We start from the raw sequence: 25,207 nt of genomic DNA, 5'->3' as shown, positions 1-25,207 counted from the left end.
ATGTCACTAATTAGCCTGTCCTGAGGCCAGATGTGCTCTGACTGCTAGTTCAAATTGTACCGCTTCCTTTCAGATTTCCAGCTGATTTACCAGGATCGGACCTGCCTCAAATTTGCTCCTTCAGCCATGGATCAATTCCTCTGACAGAGAAAATTCAATTTTTTAGTACATATTCAGACAACCAGAACACATTTGATTTTTTTGGGGACAACGGCATAGCCGACCCCTTCAAATTTCATTTATGAAGAGCAACAGATGCATGGATCCCGCCGAGCTGTCGCAGCAACATATAATCAAAGTTATGTTTTCTGGTGGATTTGCAGAGATCTGCTTTCATCAAAACTCTTTAGAGATGCTTGACCCGAGGTGAGTGGAGAGAGTGGAACAGACATTTAAAGCAAAGGAGGGGGTCAAAACAGATATAAATCAAGAAACATTGCAACATTATATGAGAGGCCAAAAAGGGAGTGACCTAAGTAAAAGGCGTGAGCCACTGCATGAGCTACTGTTAAGTGTAAGTTCTGGATAATGGCAGAAATAACTTTGCTTTAGGGTACTATAAAACATAAAAAGTGAAGAAAACGTTTGTCATTTTAGGGAGTTACAGAGGGATAGCAGGTATCTTAGCATGACATATTTAGACTCTTAATAGCATGTATCTGGCAACAGGTTTGGGAAGAACAGCCATTGTGTGAGCTGAACATGCAAGAGATTTAGCAGACTAAACTTTACAAGTGTCACTGGGAAATAGGCTTTGTTTTGGCAACCAGGAGAACAGAGTTTTTTTTAAGCTGGTGAACAGAGTTGGAAAGAGGGGTGGGGGTTGTCATAGTGCCAAGATGCTCCAGTTTCAGGGGAGCAGAGTTGTAATGACATCAGGGAAGTGTAATGTGGGTTGTCATGAGTGCAGCATGCTTGCCTTGATGTAATGCAACTCTAGCAATACCCTCTGAACTCTGAGCAAGGGCACAGACGGTAAAATATTTAACAGAATCAGAGATAGAGTAATCAACAGAGTGAAAGAGACTAGAAAAGTTAGAGAACAGGAAACACTGGCAAGAATGTGATATATGTTTCATACGGAACAAACCGCACATCAATAAGCAATCAATCATTACTTCTCCTCTCTTCCTTGTTCCTCATCTGGCCAGCGTGCTGCAACGAACCAAATGGTTTCTCTCTGATGAGAGACAACAACTCAATCTCCTCAAAAAAAAAGTCAGCTAGGAAAACGAGCCAAAAAAATTTATCATGAACATAAAACCAAACAGAAATGGCTCCCAGGCTCTCTTCACTCTCATTTTGCCAAGTTTTTCAGCGGGAGAGGGGAAAGCAATGCGTGAGGTACAGGAAAAGTGAGCAAGACATCAGGATTTTATTCAGAAACAATTCAAAAAAGCGCCCCATGCTGACACTTCTCCATGCAAATTGTAACCACAGTGGACCTCTGAGGTTGGGTCACAATACTAGGGAAAGGCAGTGTTAAAGGGCTGGATGGTGTAGCGTGGGTGGAATTACTTTCTCTGGCTGGACCAAAGGTTACAGAGGTAATAAAAACATATGCAGATGTGCACATATAAACACATACATAAAATCAGATACTGAACATACCAGTATGCACATCCACTGAGACACAGTTATGCCTGGAGCCTTGGTTTCCTCCCAGGGAATGAAACAAAAAGCATTACAGCTCACAAACTTTTACAAGGCAAAGCCCTAGAGTTTCATAACATAAGCATGTGTGCTTTTCTTCAAATATTGCAAGTAACTATGGTTTGACTCTGAGCTCAGAATGGTATCTGCTGTGTTTAAAGTGATGTCAGGGTGGCCACCTTTGTCAAATCTGCAGGACTGTCTAACTCAACCTACGTTCAAGGACACTGTTGACTTGAAGAAGTCATTACACAAGGTCGTAAAACTTTATATAGATGCAGATTCTTCAGGTAGGCTTGAATAGGACAAAGTGGCGAAGCCACAGTCAGTGGGAATCACCTGCAGAGCTGCAGTGATAAGCATCTTATGAGCTCACTCAGTGGCATTTTGCTGATGTTAAAACCAACTCCTGATAAAAAAAATATAAGTCTGATTCTGATGATTTAATTGCCTTCTTTCATTGTGAAAGATAAAAGATGAAACTACCCAGCAAACGCCCTGATTACCAAACTGTATTTCTGCCAAGCAGAGATCACCACAACTACCCATTCTTCATTTTTCTCTGATTACAGATGTGGCTGATAAGAAAGACACTGGAAGTCACTGAGACGAGAAAGCCAAGAGGGACCAAAACACACACACACACACCCAAAGACAGGCCAAAGAAATAGAGAATAGCTGACCTCTGACGTAGCTTAATGTAGCTAACCCATAGCTGATGAGGGGGGAAAAAAGTCCCATTAACAGAGAACAGAGCTGGCTGACTAGATGCAGCTGTGCTCAGCGGTGGCCGATCAGAGGCAAGTTGAATGATTGCGATCACCTGCACTGCAAAGCGTAGCAGAGTTGATCAACATGACAGAGGGAGAGAGAGCATGTTCATATGTAATGGAAATTATGTAGTGGATCTTGGATTATGCTAATACCATAGTATGTGTGCGTACCTATACTTTTGGAAACAAAAAGCAATCAAAAACTACAAAATCTTGGCTTACAGTTAAGTAAGATAATGGATTAGATTAGTTTAGGTGTAAGGTTATGTTTAAGCAGGTGGTGAATATGGATTAAGATGCCAGATAATTATTGTAAGTCAGTATACGGGGTGGGGAGAGGGAGGGGGGAGAAAAACTCATTAAGGGCTCTGGAAATGATCTGAAACAAGCTCTGGTAGTATCACGGCCAACAGGCTAAACACACATGTTGTAGGGTCAACGTCATATCACATGGTTTACCTCAACTTTTCGGATTAACATGCATCTTAGAGAGTTGGATGAAAGATATTAAACACGGTATTTCAAACACAGAAAAAAGCAAAGCAGTGAAGGAGAAGGAAAGGGGAGATGAAGGCGCAGGACAAAAATAATCATACGCTGGTTAACCAGCCAGCAGCTGGAGGTTTAGTGACTGATAGAAAGATAAAACATGTTTGTACGACTGTTCAGGATAATTAGAAAGCATGATTAGCAAATCTTCCCATATTAGTGTGGCCACTGTTCTAGAAATGGATGGGGTTCATTCTCATTTCATTTCCCAGCTTAGCAGGAAAACTGAAATTAATGCAATCTAGACCATCACAAAGGCCACTTCACAATAATACTGCTTAAAAGCACATAAAACTCCATGCCCAAGTTAATTTAGCATCTTTCTAAAATTGTTTAAAAAAAAATTGTATTATCTTTATGAGTTATATTGGAATATTTGTGTTTTAACCAATAAACAAACACATGAATACATGTGGAACATTTAAAGTATGAAAAATGATTCTAAATCTAATTCAAATCTTATTTAGGATGTGCTTTTGGTTGACTGTCCAGCACAGTTTTTTTTAGGATATTTGTCTGTTAGTATTATATCAAAAGGCTGACACTGCAGCGGCACCGGATAATTTCATGTGAATGTTTACACTGAAACTGTTGTGAAATCTGTACATTATTTATGACCAGGGACACAGTTTGAGCACAGAAAAGATTATGCTGAATTTTTCAAATGTGATTATTGAAAATTCAATTCCACATACCTCAGAGACTGATAACTGGAAATCTGGACACCAAAAACATTAAAGCACTGAGGGTAAGGGATATCTTTACATAATATGGTTGCATCAACCTTTTAAATTCTGCTTTTGCAGAAAAAAAATCTACAGTGCAGGTTTTATGCAGGTTTCCTACAAGGACTGAATAGTACCCCATAAAGGTCAAATGTCCAGTGGCTTGTTTCAACATCTCCCTTTCTCTCATAACACCAAACCATTTGCCTAATGGCTTTGGATCCAGTGGAGGTGCAGAGAGGAGCCGCTCAGGAGAGGTGAGGTGGTGATAAGAGGAAATGTGTCTAAAATATACACACACACACACACACACACACACACACACACACACACACACACACACACACACACACACGATGAATAGTGATGGAAAGACCATTCAAAAAAAAAAAAAAAAAAAAGCTGATCCAAAATAGGAAACCTCCCACAGAAAGTACGAGTAAGAGTGAATCCAAACAAAACACAGCACATGTATAAATCTGTCCATCATCTGCGTGGAGTGAATAACTGACAAAAATAAAGACGAAGCAAAAGAAGTGAAGAGCCAGCTGGCAGAAGCTAAACTACATGCAGCACATTTCAAACACTACACATTGATTCCCTGTGACACGTAAATCTAAAAAAGGACATGCCCCATCACAAAGGATTTTCCTGCTCAGTATGCAAATGTACACACAGAGAGAACAGCTTGTAATTTTCCAACACAACTGCACAGATGATAAATTGTCTAGTATCATTACATTGGGATGTGCACCTATGACTGAAGGCCTTATTCAAGATAGAAAGGTAAACTGTGACTATTTGTATACTATAAGCAGGCGGCTGGAGCTGCATGAAGTACCAGAATTGCATCCATCTGTGTCTTCCTGCTGGCTCACAGGACTGGGCAATGTATATCAATGATCAGTGACAAACACTTTGGTTTTACCACATGAAACTACAATAAATGGTTTGGTTTCAAGCAGCATGAAAACATTTAAGAGGTGATGACAGTAAAGCCAAAATCCTTCAATTTTTTCTCAGTAACACGTGGTCTAAGGCCAAGAATCTAATTCCTAGAATTCACATAAAAAGCACAAGAATTATCTTAATGTTCCCATTTATATTCTGCAGTCTTCCTGCCAGAGATTCTTGCACCCACGATTCCCCTACTGTGTTTACGCAATGCAGTCGAAAACAGTAATAGAGAAAAAGCACATTGTGTATTCTGCATTTTGTCAGATCAGTGCATCCCTGCAGCTATGAGTATTTGAGTGGCAGCTACAGAATGTTGTGTTGCCACCTAGTGATGACATGTAAAACAGCAACACGCCGCCATCTGATTTTAAAGGTTAAGATGTTGATGGAGCATGAAATTGTAAAACAAACAGAAAGATCAGTGAGCTTTCCCTCACTTAAAAATCTTTATCCCCAGCAAGAGGCCAGAACAGAGATCTTCAGAAGTATAGAGTCAAGATAACAAGGCCTCTTCTTTTGCAAGGATCTGTACACTCAGTTGTCAGTTTATTAGATACAGCTAGCCAAAACAAAAGTGGGTTACTAGAACAGTCAGTAGGACTTGTCAGCATAAAGGAGAACAGTTACACAGAGTCACAAACTAAAGTCTCCAAAAGGACAATGCAGCTGAATCCACATTTCTAAAATGGTTTCAACACAAAATGAACATTGATGACGAAACAATGTGTTGCAGGACTGAGGACTAGTTCACTGAACCGCCTTAATTTTAGCTAGGTGTATCTACCAATGTGGCAGCTCTCTCTCTGTATGTTTCTATCAAATTCATTTCAGGAATGCCTCAAAAGTAAAATAGTTATGTTGTTCAGGTGCATCCTAATTCTCTACAGTGCTCAAGATATGGATTAAATATACTGCAAATTCAAACTCTGTTCAAAAAAAGATAACATTAAGACACATTGTTTCTTTATTGATAACATATGTTATGCCCACCCACATGCAAACACGATGAAACCATTCTTGCAGTGTGAATAATATTGTGAGATAATCCATGGTTAGACACACACACACACACAAAAAAATTATGGCACATGCTATACATTTCATGTTTGGTAGCAGTAACATGATGTACACCTCCTCTGATGAGCTACAGCTATTACCTTTATAGTGTATCACATTTTTGAAGTATAGTTGCTGTGATATGAACATAAAGGATGTAACAGTACATAATGGGCACTTAGCATTCAAAGTTACAGTATAGAAAAATCATTAAGCACATTTTGGTTGATTTAAAGGCTGTGACATGATAAAAAACCGACAAATAAATAATCCTGACTGCAGAATGTATAGTAGAAAATGAATGCCTATACTTGCATATTTAAAATATCCATGATCAATATATTAGTGGTAGACACACTGTAAAAAGAGGCCCTTTCATATTTGATAAAAATCTCTAAGCAAACCGATTTTCAGCTGAATTAACCTTGAGAACTCCAGCAGTAAAACCGATACTTGCAACAGGATCAGCCACAAGGAGTGATAATGGAATTTTATCAAAAGAAAACTGTTTTTAAACAGGTCATTAATCCATGTGAAACCTGCAGGTGAACATAAAAGGTCATTTGTATCATGAACAGGAAAGTAAGCTGTGTGAAACAAGATGCTATGGAAACAGAGAAACATGGAGATCTTCTCTCAGCACGGACACCTGTTTAAACTCACACCACCTGATGAGTGTGGGTACTTGAACCTTCCCAGTGATGCTTAGAGCTCAGCTGTGAGCTGTCCTTTACTCTGGATGACCCTCATGACGGACTGGACCACCTCTGATGTGGTTCCCTGACCACCGAGATCTGCTGTGTGCAACTGCAAAAAAACCAGAACAAAACAAAAAAAATCATACATAAAGTACAACAAACAAAAGAACAGGGTGCTAACAAAATTATAAAATTAGAATTAAATGCATTGACACAGACTATAAAATTGTAGCACTGTGGAATGCATTTTGTGCCACATGCTGTATTTGGATAGTTGCTTTGTGTTTTCTAAGTGCCTGTAAATCATAATCAGGTTCCCACAGTAACTAGTCTGATGCTGCACATGATAGGCAGATCAGGTTTTGGAAAGTACTCAAGAACTATAATTAAGACCAATGCACAATAATGTAAAATCAGATCCCATACAGTGTACAACTGCACAAGAGCTTTATGAAAGTAAAAAAAATAAATAAATAAAAATGATGCTTTGTGTGAATGTATTGTGATGCCTTCTAGGAAGCATGTTAAATCCTGCCAGTCAACAATGGCCTGTGTGCTTTATGGTGGCATGATAGGTGAGGAACCTATCAGTGAGAAAGGCTCACCCTGGTTTCATTCATTGTGGTGAGGACTGCATTCCGGATCAAACTCGCATAACCATTAAGCCTGGAGACATGAAGAAGAAAACATTATTAACATGTAATACAGTCACACCAATACACTTCAGATAAAAAAATTTTAAAAAAGTGAGGAAAAACTTAAGAGTTTTATCCAGAAAAAGCTTACTTAAGGTGGTCCAGCATCAGGCAGCTAGCTAACAGCATGGCAGTTGGGTTTGCAATGTTTTTGTCTGCAATACTTTTTCCTGTGTTCCTTGTGGCCTGAAATCCAGTATAAACGGAAAACAGAGAAAACTTTGATTAATATACCAGATAGACATAACTCGTGCATTTTCCATCCAGCAAAAATCTGAGGGAACTGTGTCCTACAAGCCTGTTCAAGCCTCCAACACTCACCGTTTCAAAGACAGCATAGTCACGACCATAATTAGCCCCAGGCACGAGGCCAGGTCCTCCCACCAGGCCTGCACACACGTTGCTTACCACATTCCCGTACAGATTAGGCATGACCATCACATCAAACTGCTGTGGTTTGGACACCAGCTAAACAACACAAATAGTGTTAAGTGAAAAATTAGATCCAAGACCATTTCCCAACATTCCCTGGATTCCCTAAAATGTCATCATCTGTTACCTGCATAGTGGTATTGTCCACAATCATGCTGTCGAACGTGATGTCCGGATAACCAGAGGCTACTTCTTTGCAACACTGCAGGAATAAGCCATCACCGAGCTTCCTGTTGAAACAGAAATGCCACACTCAACATTTCCAGCACTAAGAAGCTCAAAGTAAGTAAAACTCAGAAGGCCAAAACTCTTTGCCAGGATATATTTTCCACAAAGTAACTTACATGATGTTAGCCTTGTGTACGGCAGTGACCCTGCGGCGACCTCTCTCCCTAGCCAGTTTAAAGGCATAATCAGCAATCCTGAGAGAATTATTCCTGGTGATAATCTTTAGACTCTCCACTACCCCGGATACACTCTAAAAGGAGAACAAGAAGACAATAACATGAGTTTAAATTTGACTAGAAAGATCAATAAGATCCTAAAGGGAATAAAGCAATGCCTGTAAGAGTATTTACTTGTACTACTACAAAAAGGAAAACTACTCTCTCCAATGGAGTACTAACCAATGACATTGAAACATTATTAAATGCAAACTTAGAACAAAAACAATGGGAAATAATAGAAAGAATTACAATATTTTTCTGAAAAAAATTATGAAACATTATCTGTAACTGTGTGGAACTGACTGGGACACTGGCTCTGTAACTACATATCACTTCTTAACTATAACGTAGGTAAATGCCCCTTTTAGACCGTTAAAGAATTGTATCTAATGGAGTTTTTTTTTTCATGTTTTTTGCAACCAAGAAGCCCTATTTATTTTTGGACAATCATAATTGAGAAATAGCTGTTGCTTTCTGCTTAATAATGTCAGTATTAACGTTTCTGACCATCACCACATCAAAAGGTTTTGTACAATTATTTTACTTGGCAAATTAACGATGTATAGATGGAATCCAACTCCTTTCTCAAAAAAAAAACACACACACACACAAAAAAGAGCAAAAGGGGACAGATAAGTATCTAAGAGCGCATAAACATGTATATCATCAGAAAGTATTGATTGTTTTTCCTTGTGTCTGACCTCATGCTCCAGACTGCTGTACTCTCCTTCTGTGTTCTCCCTGATGATCATGATGTCAATGTTCTTGTGGCGAGTCTGGACCCCGGGGAGGGACTGACAGTGCATCACGTTGGCGTACAGGTCTAAACCTGTGCTGTTAGCACACACAAAGGACCAAATTATGGAAGAAATTAGGCTATTTGGCAAAAAAGAAAAAAGAACCTTTACAGAGGAAAATAAATATCTCATCTAAACCTACCGCAGCAGATTGTTTCCGGATTTGACAGACGGTGGCATGGTATGTTTGGTTTCTATGTTACCTATCAAAAGAGTTAAGCAGCTTCGGTTACTTTAGTTTTGTGGTTTTATTATAAATAACACACCACTTACAGCTATGTTGTTTTTCATGCTTTCAGACTTTGATTGGGACACTACAGAAAAGACAGGTTTGCTTACCCTTAAGAGCAACTCCATTACGCCGGATGGCAGTGATGGCATTATTTATATCATTCTCAGTCTCCAAAGCAGAGTTGACATTCACCACCTCAAAGTCAACTGGCACACAGCTGAATCTACAGCACAATGTTCACAAATCACACAATGAGGTAATTAATTGATGATGCTTACTAAATAGGAATGAGATTAAATCTGACCAACCTGAAAACCTCTCGGACATGACTGAGAAGCTCTGGACCGATTCCATCACCAGGTATAAGGGTCACAGTGTGTCTGCCTCCATACTTTGCAGGAGGGGGCTAGAAGAGAATTAGAAATATTTGAATTCACAGAAGCTGTAACCATGCTGTTATGAAATAATAATAGGATATGTGGAAAATGCTGACAATGGACAGTTTACAAATCACTGGCCTAAAACCAACCAGAACAGGTCTAAAACAACAAATAAGTATTATTAGGCAGATAACACTGTGTTTTAGGTTTGAGAAATATATAAATGTAACTGATGATACAATTAGTTTATCATTGTGAATCAAGACAGTAATTCCAGTTGAAAATAAACATGCAATTCATGTGACATATTTAAAAACCATTATATTTTTGATGATGCTAGTGCTTTTCTTGGCATCACACATCTCTTTCCTATATAACAACTCCATTATATAAAATATTTTTGTTTAAGAAATGATGCAGTGAACCGTATCATGAGACAGTTACTTACAATGTTTTCTCCCTGTTGTTGAAGATGGACAGAGGAAAGCAGAAGGCCAAGAGTCAGTTTGACAGCTGCTTAGAAGAACAGGTTTGGTCCAGATAGTGGCAAACACAATTATGGCATAACCTTCACCCTCCAAAAGAGTGGAAAAAAACAGATACACTATACTGCCAAAAGTATTTGCTCATCTGCCTTCACACACATTTGTACATGAATCACATCCCATTCTTAATCTATAGGGTTAAATATGATGTTTGCCCACCCTTTGCAGCTTCAACTCTTCTGGTAAGGCTTTCCACAAGGATTAGGAGCATATTTATGGAGGTTTTGACCATTCTTCTAGAAGCACATTTGTGAGGTCAGACACTGATGTTAGGTCAGGACTCTGTGCAGCCCAGTCATGTCCTTCCACACCAAATTTGCTCATCAACGTTTTTATGGATGCTGCTTTGTGCACTGGTGCGCAGTCATGTCAGAACAGGAAGGGGCCATCCCCAAACTGTTCCAACAAATCTGGGAGCATGAAATTGTCCAATATGTCTTGTATGCTGCAGCACTGAGAGTTCCTTTCCGGAACTAAGGGGCCGAGTCCAACTCCTAAAAAAATAACCCCAAACCATAATCCCCCCTTCACTAAACTTTACACTTGGCACTATACAATCAGACAAATAGTGTTCTCTTGTCAACTATCAAACCCGGACTCATCTATCAGATTGCCAGATGGAGAAGCGTGATTTGTCACTCCAGTGAATACTCCACTGCTCTAGACTCTAGTTGAATTGTGCTTTACACCACCGCATCCAATGCTTTGCATTGTGCTTGGTGATGTAAGGCTAGGATGCAGCTGCTCAGCCATGGAAACCCATTCAATGAAGCTCTCTATGCACTGTTTTTTAGCTAATCTACAGACCAGATGAGGTTAGGAGGTCTGTAGCGATCGACTCTACAGAAAGTTGAAGACCTCTGTGCACCATGCACCACAGCATCCACTGACACTCCTGTGTGATTTTGCTTCACTTTGTTATAATACCACTAACAGTTGACTGTGGAATATTTAGTAGTGAGGAAGTTTCACGACTGGACTTGTTGCACAGGTGGCATCCTATCAATGGAATTCACTGAACTCCTGAGAGTGACCCATTCTTTTACAAATGCTTGTATGATCTGCATGCCTAGGTGCTTGGTTTTATACACCTGCGGCCACGAAAGTGATTGGAACACCTGAATTTAATGATTTAGATGGGTCAGCAAATACTTTTGGCAATATTATGTATATACACAGACTTCCCAAATTATACTGAAAAGACATCCACTTCCAAAGTTTAATCCAATGCCACACAGCTTGGAAATAAAGACTTTAATGAACACCAGATATTTTTATAGCACAAACGTAAAAAAGAAAGTGACAAAAATCGCATGTACCGATCTGATTCACTCACAGTAAGCAAGGTCTTATTCCGGTGACTGGTCAGAGTTGTTCCAAATACCTGGAAAATAGCATGGGCAGATGGTTTAGAGCGTGTTTGTCAGTGAATCAAGTCAACAGAGGCTGCAAAACCTGTCACCACCCCACAGATGTGGAAAAGTCTGCTAGCTTTGCTAATTCAACTGTCACCCGATATTAACAGCACGACCTTGTGTTCAGATAAAATACCGGAGTTTAAATTAGAGCCACACAACAACATGCAGGAGCGAAAAAAAAAAACAAGGATAATTTGACTTGTCTTACTTTAACAGTGCTTCCAGGGCGTCCAACCAAAAAAGGATTTATTATTTTGGACGCGGAGAGTAAAGCACTGCGGGCGGCCATCTTGATTCCGAAGTGCTGGTCGCGTGTTCAACAAGACAAGCAGATGTGCGGATGTGACAGCATAGTTACTCCTCTTTTAATTAGCGTAGCTATTTCATTATTTTGTAATTGTAATACATTTTGTAAAAGTTTAAGAAAAATTATCATAAAATTTTTTTTTATATAAATATTTAAAATACACTTTGGTCACGTGACCCACTTCGCGCAGACTCCGTGCTCACGGCTTGAGGTCCATAGAAAGGTTCGGGGTTGGCTGTAGGTTATATCCGGAAGACAAATGGGTTAAATTAAACTATTTCTTTTTTCTGTGTTCGTTGAAACAGCACACTAGCTTCAGCCCGTCTTCTTACTGAAAGCGTATTTATATTAGGGCCCACTTAATGAGGAAACAGCGCAAGAAATGACAAAAAGTCCTGGGTGACGAGAGCAACAGCTCCTCGTTACTCCTGTTCGTTATCGCCGAGCAAAGGCTACAAGACAAGGCGAGACTCACTTGTTAAAGCAAGCAGGTAAGCTCTGTTAATTGTAGTAGAAATGTCATGAACAGTATCGTTAAGGGTTCATTCTTCATTGGTTTGTCTTTGCGGATTGTTTGGGTTCGTGTTATAACCTTTAAACGTCATCTATGCAGAGCCATTTTGCAGGGCCACTAAAAAGAAATTAATTTTAAAAAAAGCTAGAGAGAGAAACATCACACAGACTTTCAGTGAAATCAGCTTAAATTATTTAAAACAAATGTTTAATTCATGCGTCCTTTTTTTAAAAAAAAAACTAAAGTTGTAGCAGCTTTTAAAACTATAAAGAGACAAAAACTAATAATATTTAACTGGAAAATGGAAAAGCATTTCAGATAATAATGTGTTACCAACAAGTCCCCTGTGTATATAACTACTTAAACAGCTCTAATGTAGCTATTTCTCTTCTGCCCAGGTCTGTGAAACAGTGAAGCATGAGATTAACAGGTGGGTTGGTATTTTCAGTAGGTTGATCTGTTGGTAATCCCATGTGTTTTCTGGCCTGAACTGATGTGTCCTGATTATTCTGACAGTCCCCCTACGAGCTGCGGCTGTGGTGCTGCTGGTGGGTCTCACCTGGCTGCTAGCAAACACCTTATTTGGAGGAGAGAATGGTTCATCAATGCTACATTTCTTTAGCGGTAAGATGAATATTGCTGGAAGCAGTTAACTGAAAAGGACACAAAATTTACCAGACAAAAATGTGGCTTCCTCTATAACCTCACATGTTGGATGGTTAGAGCTTTGTTTTATGTGAGGTAAATCTTTGGGTTTTGTGTTGTTAATTGGGCCAAACAAGCAGTTAGTGAGCATCATGACTGAAAACTGTAATCAGAATTTTTTAAATATTTCTGCCACTTTGGTGACAAAGTATTAGTAAATATTTTAAGTGAGTCAAAGTTATGTGTTTGTCTCAAGTTGATGCGTGTTTGAATAAAATGAACCAATTCAGTTATAATCAAGTAAGCCTGATTAGGCAATGTGTTTGCTTTTTTCAGGTACAAGTGAAGAACCAACCCCAGGTAAGGAAACTGTACAGCATAACTTTACTCAAAGTAATACCGCCACAAAGTTGCATGCTTATCTTCCTTTTTATCACCACTACCTAACGTATATTCTAACAGAACCCCGGCCACGAAGATATAAATGTGGACTTTCAGCCCCTTGTCCCCCAAAGCATCTGGCTTTCCGTCTGGTGTCTGGTGCTGCTAACGTCATTGGTCCCAAAATCTGCTTGGAGGACAAGATGTGAGATTCAGTGTTTATTGTTTCTGTCTCTTCCACTATGTCTTTGTCTCTCCTGCTGTCGCTGTCTCCTTCCCTTTTTCCCCTCTTTTCTTTTTTTTTTTTTTTTTTACACTGTTCTGTTCTTTTCCTCTGTGCTGTCATAGCCAGGCCTTCAAGCATGTCTGGGGAGTTGAATGCAAGTATTGTTTCTTTCTGTTGATCCTTCATCTCATTTTGCCTGTAGTCTTGGCCCATATAAGTGTTACGTAGTGTGAATAAGAGTGTAAATGGCTATGTATAAGACTTGTGGTTGTGTCTCACAGGTTAGTGAGCAGTGTGAAGAACAATGTTGGCAGGGGACTAAACATAGCCTTGGTGAATGGTGAGACTCTCATCCTTGAAGTTTTAACACTGTTTTTTTTGTTTTTTTGTTTTTTTTTTTAAATCTCCTTTTCCTGATTGTATTTTAACATTTTACTGATGTATCTTTGCTCCAGGGGTGACTGGCGAGCTTTTAAAGACAAAAACCTTTGATATGTGGGCAGGAGGTAATAAAAACCAGACATTAATGTTTAATATGGTTCTCATATCCTGTAGTCCATACAGTTTGGCAATAACAACCCATAAACTGCAGTTCAGATCTCATTTGATGTTCATTTTCAGATGTTTCGGACTTGTTGAAGTTTCTCCGGCCGCTCCATGAGGGAACACTTGTGTTTGTGGCCTCCTTTGATGATGCAGCTACAAAGTAAGAATTTGTGACGTGCACCCAGTTCTAGTTCAGCATTTCTGCCCTTTCACCTTAGGCAATTTTAACAGACACCTGAGGATATTTCATATTATAAACAAGAAGCTAAAGATAGAACCCATTTTGGGGTCAACTTGAAAGAAAGGCAAATGAGAAATGTGAGATCAGAGGTCATATGTGGCATGATATTTGGATACAAACTATAATGTGATTTTAGGAATCCCCACGTATCAGTATCATTTCCAAAATGTTGCCAGTATTAACAAAGGCAGTAGAATTTTAAGCATAGTTTTAAAGATAAGACATTTAATAAACATTTGACCTTATTTGACCTTGAAGAAGGGGTCAGAGGTCCAAAGTAATGTGATATTTAAGATAAGATAGTGTTTATTTGTCACACGCGTGGTTATACACAGTACAATGCACAGTGAAATATATTTTGTACCTGCAGCCATATATACACACACATAAATAAGAAGAATAAAAATAAGTAATTCACACTATACACTATATGCTATACACACTTTACATGGAATTATAGAATATTATAATATTTACATTGTGCAATGATAGTCCAGTTAGGGCTCAGAGTTGAGCAGACGGATGGCTTGTGGGTAAAAACTCTTCTTCAACCTTTCAGTCTTAGTCCTCAGGCAGCGGTAACGCCGGCCTGATGGGAGCAGGGAGAAGAGAGAGTGTCCGGGGTGGCTGGGCTGTTTTTGGATCTTCATGGCCCTCAGCCTGCATTGCTTGGTGTAAATGTCCTGCAGGTTGGGGAGGGTGGTTCTAATGGTCCGTTCAGCTGAACGAACCACCCTTTTTAGAGCCATGAAGTCCTGCTTAGTGCAGTTTCTCATCCAGGTGGTGATGCTCCCATGCATGATGTGCTCGATGGTGCAGGTGTAAAGGTTCCTGAGCACGTTGAGTGGGAGCTTGAAATCTCTCAGCCGCCTGAGGAGGTAGAGACGCTGTCTGGCCTTCTTCACAGTGATGTTAATGTGATGTGTCCAGGACAGGTCCTGTGAGATGGTCACTCCCAGGTATTTGAAAGTGTCCACTCTTTCCACCTCAGCACCTCTGATGAGAAGTGGATGGTAGTCCCTCTGCTGCTTCCTGCTTAAGTCCACAATCAGTTCCTTTGTTTTGCTGACATTGAGCAGAAGGTGGTTCTCCCAGCACCAGTTCTCGAGGCGGGAGAACTCTCTCCTGTAGGCTGTCTCTTCATTGTGAGAGATTAGTCCCACAACAGCAGTGTCGTCAGCAAACTTGATGACATTGGACTCTGACGTGGCCACGCAGTCATGGGTGTACAGTGAGTACAGCAGAAGGCTGAGCACACAGCCCTGGGGGGGATCCGGTGTTGAGGGTGAGGGAGGATGAGGTGAGGTGACCCACTCGTACCACCTGTGGTCTGCTGGTCAGGAAGCTGTGAACCCACCTGCACAGGGATGGGCCCAGGCCCAGGTCCAGCAGCTTAGAGACCAGCCTGGAGGGAACTATGGTGTTGAATGCTGAGCTGTAATCTACAAATAGCACTCTCACATAGTTCCCCTTACCAGTGTCTATGTGCGAAACGGTCTTGTGGAGGAGGAAGGATATGGCGTCATCTGTGGATCTGTCTTGATGAGTCTCTCAAAACATTTCATCACCACAGAGGTGAGCGCTATGGGCCTGAAGTCATTGGGGCTGCTGGGGTGTGGTTTCTTTGGGACAGGGACTATAATGGACTTTTTGAAACAGGTGGGAATCACACACAGTTACAGTGAGAGGCTGAATATCACTGTAAACACAGGTGCCAGCTGGTCAGCGCACGTCTTAAGGACACGTACGCTAATACCGTCTGGTCCAGCCGCTTTAGAATCCCAATGTATCATTCCCTATATGGCTATATGTTGTCAATACAAACAATGGGACATTCTTGGTGGAGGTAATGATGATGTTATATTTAAGTGAATAAAACAAAGAGACTTGTGCTCATTGATTCAACTGCTGTCATCTTTACAGCCACATTCTGCAAGAGTGAATAACTTGTATAAGAATCAGGAAATTAACAAATGTATTCAAACCTTTTTAACTCTTTGTTTCTGTAAAATCAGAAGCAGATTTATTAAAATAAATGTGCATAAATTTGTCAACAAGTTAAACTGTTACAGAAGGAATTTAGCGGTGCAGTCAAGAGTGCATGTGACAGTGTACGGCTGGCTTGGTACATACTGAACAGTGACGCAAATAAGCCAGGCCCTCCAAAACCTTTAACCTTTTAAGATTTATCAGTGTTGTAAAAAATAGCTGCATATGAACATCAACTTTATGATTTGATTTACAAAGTCTAGAACGGAATCAAATTAGACTAGTTCAATTGATTCTTGATGTTTTGGATACTTCCTGTTAAAGTGTTTATGATGAGAATTTATTTCAGGGATTACAGTATCTTCTTTATTAAGCACGTGGTGGTTGCAACATTGTGGTTTCCTGGAATATATGTTGTGCAAAGTACATGCTTAAAAAAAAGAAAATTCTAAACATGTTTGTTTTTGTTTTGTTTCTTTCATGTTGTCAGGCTGAATGACGAGTCTCGACGACTGTTTGAGGAGCTTGGCAGCACAGCGGTGAAGGATTTGGCCTTTAGAGACAGCTGGGTGTTTGTTGGAGCCAAGGGCATTGAAAATAAGAGTCCCTTTGAGCAGGTTTGTTCCTTTTACCATTAATGCTAAACAAAGGCTGAGGATGGAGTTGGTCCGCTGTTTCATGTGATGCTGATGTTCAGTAGAAAATGTTCTCGTGTCATCTATAAAGCACAATGCAAAAGGATGCCAACTGACAGTACAGTCAAGATGTTTTGGTTGCAGTCACAACGGTATTATGAAACAGCATTAAGTACACCCAACAGACACTTTATTAGGTACACCTTGTTAGTACTGGGTTGAGCCCCTTTTGCCTTCAGAACTGCATTAATTCTTCGTGGCACAGATTCAAGAAGGTGCTGGAAACATTCCTCAGAGATTTTGGTCCATGTTGACATGATAGCATCACATAGTTGCTGCAGATTTATCAGCTGCACAGCCGTAATATGAATCCCCCATTCTATCACATCCCAAAGGTGCTCTACTGGATTGAGATCTGGTGACAGTACAGTGAACTCATTGTCAAACTCAAGAAACCAATTTGAGATGATTTGAGTTTTGTGACATAGTGCTGGAAGTAGCCATCGGAAGATGGGTACACTGTGGTCATAAAGGGAAGGACATGGACAGCAACCATACATAGGCAGGCTGTAGCATTTAAAGGATGCTCTCTTGGTACTAAGGGGCTCAAAGTCTCCCACACCATTACACCACCACCAGTCTGAATCGTTGATACAAGGCAGGATGGAACCATGCTTGCATGCTGTTTACACCAAATTCTGACCATAACATCCAGATGTCACAGGAGAAATTGACACTCATCAGACCAGGCAACATTTTTCCAATCTTCCATTGTCCAATTTTGGTGAGCCCGTGTGAACTGTAGCCTCAGTTTCCTGTTCTTAGCTGACAGGAGTGGCACCTGGTGTGATCTTCTGCTTTTGTAGCCCATCTGGCTCAACATGGTGTGCATTCAGAGATGCTAATCTGCATACTTTGGTTGTAACAAGTCATTATTTAAGTAACTGTTGCATTCTTACCAACTCGAAGCAGTCCAACCATTCTCCTCTGACGTCTGGCATTGACGTGTAAAACCTAGAGATGGTTGTGCATGAAAACTCAGAACTACTCAGAACAGGCTGTCTGACACCAACAACCAGAGCACATTCAAAGTCACTTAGCTCACCTTTCTTCTGCATTCTGATGCTCAGTTTAAAACTTCAGCAGGTTGTCTTGACCACGGCAGCAATTCCGTGCCTAAACGCACGGTGTTGCTGCCATGTGATTGGATCATTGGGTATTTGCATTTTTGTTCTTTGTTTGGTTTGGTTTGTTTTTTGCATTTGGACCATTACATGATAATGCAGATTTTAATAAAAGGCTGTTTTGAAATCTTCAGGTGTCGATATAATGTGAAAGTGGGAAGTTGTTAATGAAAAAACCCAAAGTATATTTTTCCACAGTGACTATTATCTGCTTTGCTGCTAAATCAACTTTGACTTTAAAAACACTGTCATGTTCAGCATATTAGAGAGGCATCCAGCTTTTAGTCAGCACTCTGCGTACAATTATACAGCAATTACTGTGCTATCAGAACCTGATCCCAGTCTGTTTTGCTGACTCTGTTTGACCTGTTCCCCTTAGCGTATGAAAAACAGTAAGAGCAGCAACAAATATGAAGGCTGGCCTGAGTCTCTGGAGATGGATGGCTGTATTCCCCTACGGCCACCGCTGGAAGGTTAACTCTGCCCAGTACTCGCTCACATGGATGGCAACAAAACCTGGAGTATCAGCAGCAAAACAGAATAACTGTCAGAAGGTCCAGGAGCTGCTAAATGACTGACACCGTTCAAGATCTGAACCACAAATAACTTTTTATTTTCCTTCTGGTGGCAGGGGCATGAGCTTAGTGCAAAGATTGTCTTGACATGATGGATTTAAAGTTGCTAGAACCTGCTGTAGGCGATTTCTGATTTACGCTTTTGTGAGACACTTTGGAACTGAAGTGATGGTTTGGAAAAAAAGGACGATTGCTTTAGGTTGAGTGGAAATTTCTAAGTCCAAGTCACTGTTTCCTTTATGAAAATCTTTTCACCTGAGAAGAGGAAAAGAAGTATATATAAAAAAAAAAAGTTCCAGGCAGCCCTATACTCACTGTGCAAATGTATAGTGCTTTGGGAATTATGCAATTGCTCTGCCTCCCTTCTCATGTGAAACTGTCAGTGCATACAGCTTTGATGAGAGGATAAAGCCTAATTATGCTTTTGGTTACAAATAATGATTGAGTGTGAATTATAGGAAGAGCTGTCAAAACTTGTCCTTTTCCAAGTTTTATGTCAGCAAATAAGGCTAACGATGAGGTTAGCTTGTTCTGTGACTTAGGATTTTTTCTTAGTCACCAAATGTATTTCTCTGTGTTTCAGTTATTTAAAAAGAAAATCATTGATAATGTTCTTCTGGGATTATGGTTTTGATGGCAGATGGGGGAAAGAGGAAAACAGATACAGTAGAGATAAAATGCACAAGCTATAAGGCTGGGTAAATACACATACACAATGTGTATGATACTGATCAGGGAAAAGAAAGTGCTGCTAGCTAGGCTGCAAACTTTGCCAATTAGTCAATTCACAGTGCCCTCTGTAAATACAGATCCAAAGAGGCAAAATGTATGAACAGCTATATTTCAGTACATTTTTTCTGAAGGTTGTTTTGCAAACTTCATCACTTTCTCACATTTCCAATGTGACATATTCACTTCAATCATCACCCAGTTACATCCAGCATTAGATAACCAAAGTGTAACAATGGCGAGTGGGTGAATACATCTCTTCCAATGCCATTGTTGGAAATGGGTTAAAAAAAAAAAAAATCTCTCTCCAAGACTGCCTGTAGGTGTTTTTGTGCTTGAGCAACACCACAGGGAAGTGCTTAACACAGAAGCAGAAAAAAAGTAAGCCCTGAGTGGTTTCACACTGGGAAACCTAATCCATGTCAGAGTAGAAAAAAAGTCTGAGAAACTCTAGAACGTTAAAGTCCTCAGGACTATGACTGTGGACATATTTTATATTTAATACTTTAATATATTTTCATGATGTGTTATTCAGTAATGTTATGCATAGTACTTAGATGCCATTGTTTTCATAGAATTTAATCTATGGCAATTGTTGCTCATCACATGTTTACAGCTTTTTTTTTTCTAGATAAAATCAGCCTTGCTCATTATCCTTTTAATAAAACTATTTCATTTTTAATGCTTGAACAGAAAGCAAATTATTTGTGTGGCCTCATCATAACGTCCCCACTGGTTCTGATGTTGTCCCATGCCTCCAGGTATTTTTAAACTTAATGCTTTGCTTAAAGATTCAGCCTACTTGTGTGTGTTTTTTCTTTTATCTTTTTTTTATTTGAATGTATTCATTTGGCTTTTGAAAGTCTAATGTAAGAAATATAAAGAAATATTTCATATTTATCACTACATGATTAAAGGTCGATTTTATCTGCCTTTCTGAGTTAGGTTGTGTGACCAAAGGGTAATTTTTTTTCTACAAAAGATTACAGTCTGTGTTTTTATTGTGACAACAATGATAATGAATAAAATATGTTCCAATATTGGTGTGTTTTTATTCCTATGGGCCTTAACATTGAGTCATCTGGCACACTTGGAGAAATTCACCAGAGGGCGACAAAAGGCAACGTCTCTCTGGGGTTAGTCAGTTCATCCTGCTCAAGGCATTTGCTTCACTAAGCATACGCTCTGCTGGGAATAAAAGCTGCGGATTGAATGCAGACTATTTCTGGTTTGACAGTGAATTCGGTGACAGGAGAGAATCCGCGGTGCTCGCTCAATCGGTATACTGCAAAGTAATAATGTCAAACATGATCAATTTCATTGTTTTGTTGAAATGTGTTATGAGGCCTTCAAGTCGTAGAAGAAAAGTCGTCAATTCGGGTTACGGCTTATTTGACGTTTACAATCGTAAACGGGTAGAAGAACTGAGATAGATCAGCAAATTGTCTGTGTATATATATATATATATATATATATATACAAATCTGATCAGGGAAACCAAGTTGTCACTGTCACATAAGCGTAACTAAATTTAAGGCTGGATACAGACAGGTGCTTTGAGAGAAGATTTTACTCTTCGGGGGATTTGTTGTCATTGTTATCATATGCATAAATATGGGTGTATACACATACATGGCTCCACATCCAATTATACTAGTGGTTTAAACTTTTGAGCATTTCTCTTAAATGCTGAGTATTTCTATTCAGTGCTGCTTTACACTTCTACTAAGGTGTGTGTGGTAGATGGGCAATATTGTTCTTTTTATTTGATAATTACCAGATTTTTTAAATTATAGTTTTGTATAATATGGATAATACGGTGCATTGCTGCAGAACAAAGAATGAAAGCTATAGCTTCACATTAAACAGCCATAACAGAACAATGCTAATTGCACACTAAAACAATAAATAGTGTAACAAATGACAATATAACATGTACAGGTTTAATTTTGAACTGACAGCTTTTTACTTTTCATCCCTTTACCCCTGCTCATGCTTAAGTTTAAAAATAGCAAACTTTAACTAATTTATTGTACTCCTACTGAATACGTGTTCCAGTACAGGCTCAAACATGTATAAGCATAGTATTTTAATCAGCACACGAATAGCAACTAAATTTATGCAACCATGTCTCTGTCAACCACACATCCTTTGCAGGATTTCTATTTTCAGTGACGGATAAACTGCTGAAAACTGCTGCTTTCCCTGAAACAGATATTTTTACGACGGGCATTTAAACGCATCAGCAAAGCCACACAATGAACCGTGGACATAAACACGCGGCGCACTGCCCTCTAGTGGCAGAGTAATCTAACCGTCGGTTCTTGCTCGTCCGGCTGATGATGAGCCCTGTGGCAAGTGAGAACGGGCAGGCGGCGCGCGCTTAGTACACGCGAGAACCTGCTGAAGGCCGTTGGACTCGTGCGTTGTAAATTATGTACATAAGTTAGTGATATTTTCCGGATACACATGAATGGTGTGTCGGCCAACTTTGAGCAGACAAACCGAGCGGCGAGTGGGAAAATCTGTAGACCAACGGCAAGCATCGTCTGAACTGGATACCCGTATACCAAGTGCTCCGTAGCCGTATCTCACACAGACCGTGGCTCGACGACTCCGTGAGGGATTTTCAAGCCGACAACACCGCGGCAAGCCTATAAAATATAAAGAGAGGGAAGGAAAAAACAACAAACGAACCCAGCGGATTTTTTTCTTTTTTGCGAGGCTTTTTTATTTTTATTTTTTCAGTGTGTGTAAAATATTTTTTTAGGCATGAAGTCCAGTGTAAATCTCCTGTAAATAACCTTAACCGTTTGTAAATAGATAGCCTACTAAAACAGCTTTCAGTGAGTTTGCTAGCCATTAAATCATTTAAACATCTAAATAACGCTGGACCGACGAGCTACGATGCTGCATTTGGGTGAGTGATGTTTGTTGTAATTTTCAATAACAGTGCAAATAGTAATTTGCGTGATTACCGGACTGTGGTACCCAGTGAGGTGTTGTTATTTTTTCCGTCTGTTTTGGGCATTAGGAGATCACTTAGGATGTGTTTACCCTCTCCGGTGACACATTAATATCATATATGCAATCATGCCGTGTTAAAACACTTAAGTCAAGTGCAGACCTGCGGGCAAACCGGGCCCTCACACACTGAGTTAGCGCATCGTTTGAATGATTTGAATGTTGCTCAGGACACTGAAGTCCGGGAGGTTTGGTTTTTTTTTTTTCCTTCTTTTTTTCATGTGTGATGTGTCAGCCGCCTCGGTCACTATGCTCTCTCTCTGTATCGTGATTGTACTCTATGTTATGCCTGGCGTTTCAAAGTCAGCTGAGCTATCTGCTAGCCAATGGCTGCACATCATGGTGCATGCACATCCAGGCATCACTGTGTTGGTACCATGTATTTATATACCTATAAATAACATACATGAGCCAGTGAGTACTGCATGACCAACCACATCATGGGGGCTTTAAGCAATTTGCCAATAATCAGCTAGAAAATTTTTTTAAAAATCACCCCTAAAATGCCACCTAGGCTGTTCTTCTATCAGTCTCCTATCAGTAATAAATAATTGTCCGAAGTATTTATATATCATTTATAAATCGATGCATCCCCTAACTTCTGTATTGCTCTACATCCAAACAGTGGATTTTATTCAACTGAGAGCAGTAATGATTCATTCAAAACATTGGGGAAAAAAAAAGTCTGACAGGTGTGCTAAACTACTGAAATCAACACTTTGCTCAGCTCCCAGTACTTCAGCATCCATGTAACTTCAGCCACCGAGGGGGGTGGGGTAGGGGGACTCCAGGAGTGGTAAACCAATTTAGTCACATGTAATCCTGTTTCAACTTTGGCTGATTAAGGAGCCTTTCCCCTCACCTGGACCATAGGAATCTCTTGGAATTGGATGGCTCTGCTTGCTGAGGGGAATGAAAGAGAACAAAAACGAGAGTTAGATAACATATTCCCTCTCTCAGTGAACAGTGCTCTGTGTGTGCTACCTACACTCTGCTCTCCCATGCTTGACCTGGATTGGACAAAAGTCCTTGTTGTGTTTTCAGCCTTGCGTTTCCCTAATGGGAAGAGAACAAATAATTGTGTGTTCGATCCTGGTGGCCAGCATTTGATATTTCTCATTGGACTTCAGAACATCACGAAAGAAAGCAACATGTGCTGAAGAAGTAATCGGTTTAGTCTTAAGTTTGATATTTGATCTTGCATTTAAATTTCTTTTTTAACACAACAGCAGTCATACCTGTTAAATATAGCCTCGTGGATAAAATAAAGACTGTTTTTATCTGCCTTTATCTTTTATCTGTGGTCAACAGCTGAGGCCTGTGATGTTTTGAATAGCTGCCGCTTGACATCAGGCCCATTCAAATTTTGGCCAGCAGCTCTCAGACTTTGTGCTATTGCTAGCCTGTCTCCCCACATCACTCAGCCTCCATCTACTCTTTAATTCTCTGTGGAACTAATTCTCAATTGTGAGAATCTGGATAGATTAGTCATATGTGGAAAAGTTGGTGTCGCAGGCAGGAATTAGTTTTAGGCAGTTAGGTTTTGATCTGTACACAAGACTCGGGAGTATTCAGTTAATCAGTGAATTAATTTCAACATTTCCACTTATCCCTGACTCCCTGCTGCACTGTAACTGAGCTCATTCATTCTAGAAATCAACAAAGGGATAACAGCTGACTGGATTAGACTGCAACACATGCAAATTACCTGATAATACACTTTGCTATAGTAACTTTAGGCCTACATTACACCTGAATACTATGCGAAACTACCAGTTTAGGCTCTAAAGTTTTATTACCAGGCATTCATTTTTAATGAAGAAAGTGTTGATTTTTCTCAGCCGCAATGATAAATTTTGCTCCATACTAATTGTGTGTCTATAGTAATAACAGTCTTATCTTTCCATTACAGAGCAACAAGTACAATCTCCCATTTATTTTCTTAATTAACTTTTTTGATCTAAAGTATGCAAATGTCAAAAAACAGTGGAAAAATTAAAAATATTTAAATCCAGTGGTAATATTTTCATATTGGTTCTTCTGTCTTATGCGCACATGCCGTTTAAGAGTTCACATGAGACCAAATTGTAATGGTGGAGAAGTTATTTGGTGTTTATTGCTTTAAAAAAAAAGATTGATTTAATCATGACTGGTTAACTGATTAATCATTTGAGCTCTGCTTTTTTTAAAAATTAATTTATTGCTATTTTTTTTTGGCTTTTGCTTAAAACATATTAATAGGTTTATAGTCCTTTAACCTGCTCTCCCTCAGCCTTCTGCGCCCAGTCTGGCTGTGACACTGAACATGCCAATGGAAACTATCCCTGTGCTAATACAATCACCTCATGTTTTCAGCCTTTTCTAAACACTAACAGCATTTCTCCTCTCCTCTCTGTGCACAACTGTAGCTGCTTTTGTTGGAGCAGAAATTTAGCTATAGTCACTGCTTTCATTCACACAAACATTGGCACATATTTTATCAGGCAAAATCCCCCCAGCCCCCCTTTTGTCTGTGCCACCCCTCGCCCTCCCTTTTCGGTCTCTTGTTCTCTTTCACACACACACACACACACATTTTTCCCACCCCTTCTGCTAGCTGGACCCCAACCCCTCCACCCCAACTCGCTCAATAACTCCTTCCCTCTGCCTCTTCTGTCCACCCCCTCCCACCATCTACAATCCCTTCCTGTACCCCTCACCACTTTTTATTCACTCTCTCGCTCTCTTTTTTTATCTGTATGTCCCCCTCAATTGGAAAAACATAGCTGTCTGCACACGCGCACACACACACACACGCACACACACGCACACGCACATGGAGTCCCCTGGCTCTTCCTTTGTACGCCTGCTTAATT

At 39.9% G+C, this 25,207-nt stretch overlaps 3 protein-coding genes across 8 annotated transcripts in view; 2 read left to right on the top strand and 1 right to left on the bottom strand.

Annotated features, from left to right (window-relative positions):
- Nucleotides 1-5,603: 5,603 nt before the first annotated feature.
- On the bottom strand, nucleotides 5,604-11,666 carry idh3g (isocitrate dehydrogenase (NAD(+)) 3 non-catalytic subunit gamma). Of its 2 annotated transcripts, XM_030734633.1 has the most exons (13): nucleotides 11,565-11,666; nucleotides 11,275-11,322; nucleotides 9,842-9,853; nucleotides 9,322-9,419; nucleotides 9,121-9,236; nucleotides 8,924-8,984; nucleotides 8,686-8,818; nucleotides 7,883-8,016; nucleotides 7,666-7,768; nucleotides 7,428-7,574; nucleotides 7,198-7,292; nucleotides 7,017-7,077; nucleotides 5,604-6,520 (listed from the first exon to the last, which is right to left on the bottom strand). In XM_030734633.1, exons 1-13 carry the CDS (start codon nucleotides 11,643-11,645, stop codon nucleotides 6,419-6,421), a joined length of 1,191 nt encoding a protein of 396 aa, XP_030590493.1. In that variant the 5' UTR covers nucleotides 11,646-11,666; the 3' UTR covers nucleotides 5,604-6,418. The 2 variants fall into 2 exon arrangements, with proteins under 2 accessions (XP_030590493.1, XP_030590494.1); XM_030734634.1 differs by lacking the exon at nucleotides 9,842-9,853.
- Nucleotides 11,667-11,869: 203 nt separating this feature from the next.
- On the top strand, nucleotides 11,870-20,333 carry fam3a (FAM3 metabolism regulating signaling molecule A). The gene is made up of 10 exons (XM_030734477.1): nucleotides 11,870-12,154; nucleotides 12,576-12,607; nucleotides 12,694-12,801; nucleotides 13,159-13,182; nucleotides 13,285-13,408; nucleotides 13,711-13,769; nucleotides 13,885-13,935; nucleotides 14,051-14,135; nucleotides 16,696-16,822; nucleotides 18,404-20,333. The coding sequence occupies exons 2-10, from the start codon at nucleotides 12,595-12,597 to the stop codon at nucleotides 18,500-18,502; spliced, it is 690 nt and encodes a 229-aa protein (XP_030590337.1). The 5' UTR covers nucleotides 11,870-12,154; nucleotides 12,576-12,594; the 3' UTR covers nucleotides 18,503-20,333.
- A 1,366-nt stretch (nucleotides 20,334-21,699) lies between these two features.
- The window catches only part of wnk3 (WNK lysine deficient protein kinase 3), a 38,306-nt gene continuing 34,798 nt past the window's right edge, over nucleotides 21,700-25,207 (top strand). For all 5 annotated transcript variants that reach the window (XM_030734336.1, XM_030734338.1, XM_030734339.1 and 2 more), the window contains exon 1: nucleotides 21,700-22,248. The gene's annotated coding sequence lies outside the window, so the exon portion shown is untranslated. The remainder of the gene's footprint in view (nucleotides 22,249-25,207) is intronic.

Source organism: Archocentrus centrarchus, chromosome 7 (assembly GCF_007364275.1).
Source record: "Archocentrus centrarchus isolate MPI-CPG fArcCen1 chromosome 7, fArcCen1, whole genome shotgun sequence".
Lineage (NCBI taxonomy): Eukaryota > Metazoa > Chordata > Actinopteri > Cichliformes > Cichlidae > Archocentrus > Archocentrus centrarchus.
The sequence above is the reverse complement of the archived record's forward strand: the minus strand, read 5'-3'. Positions and strand labels throughout refer to the sequence as shown.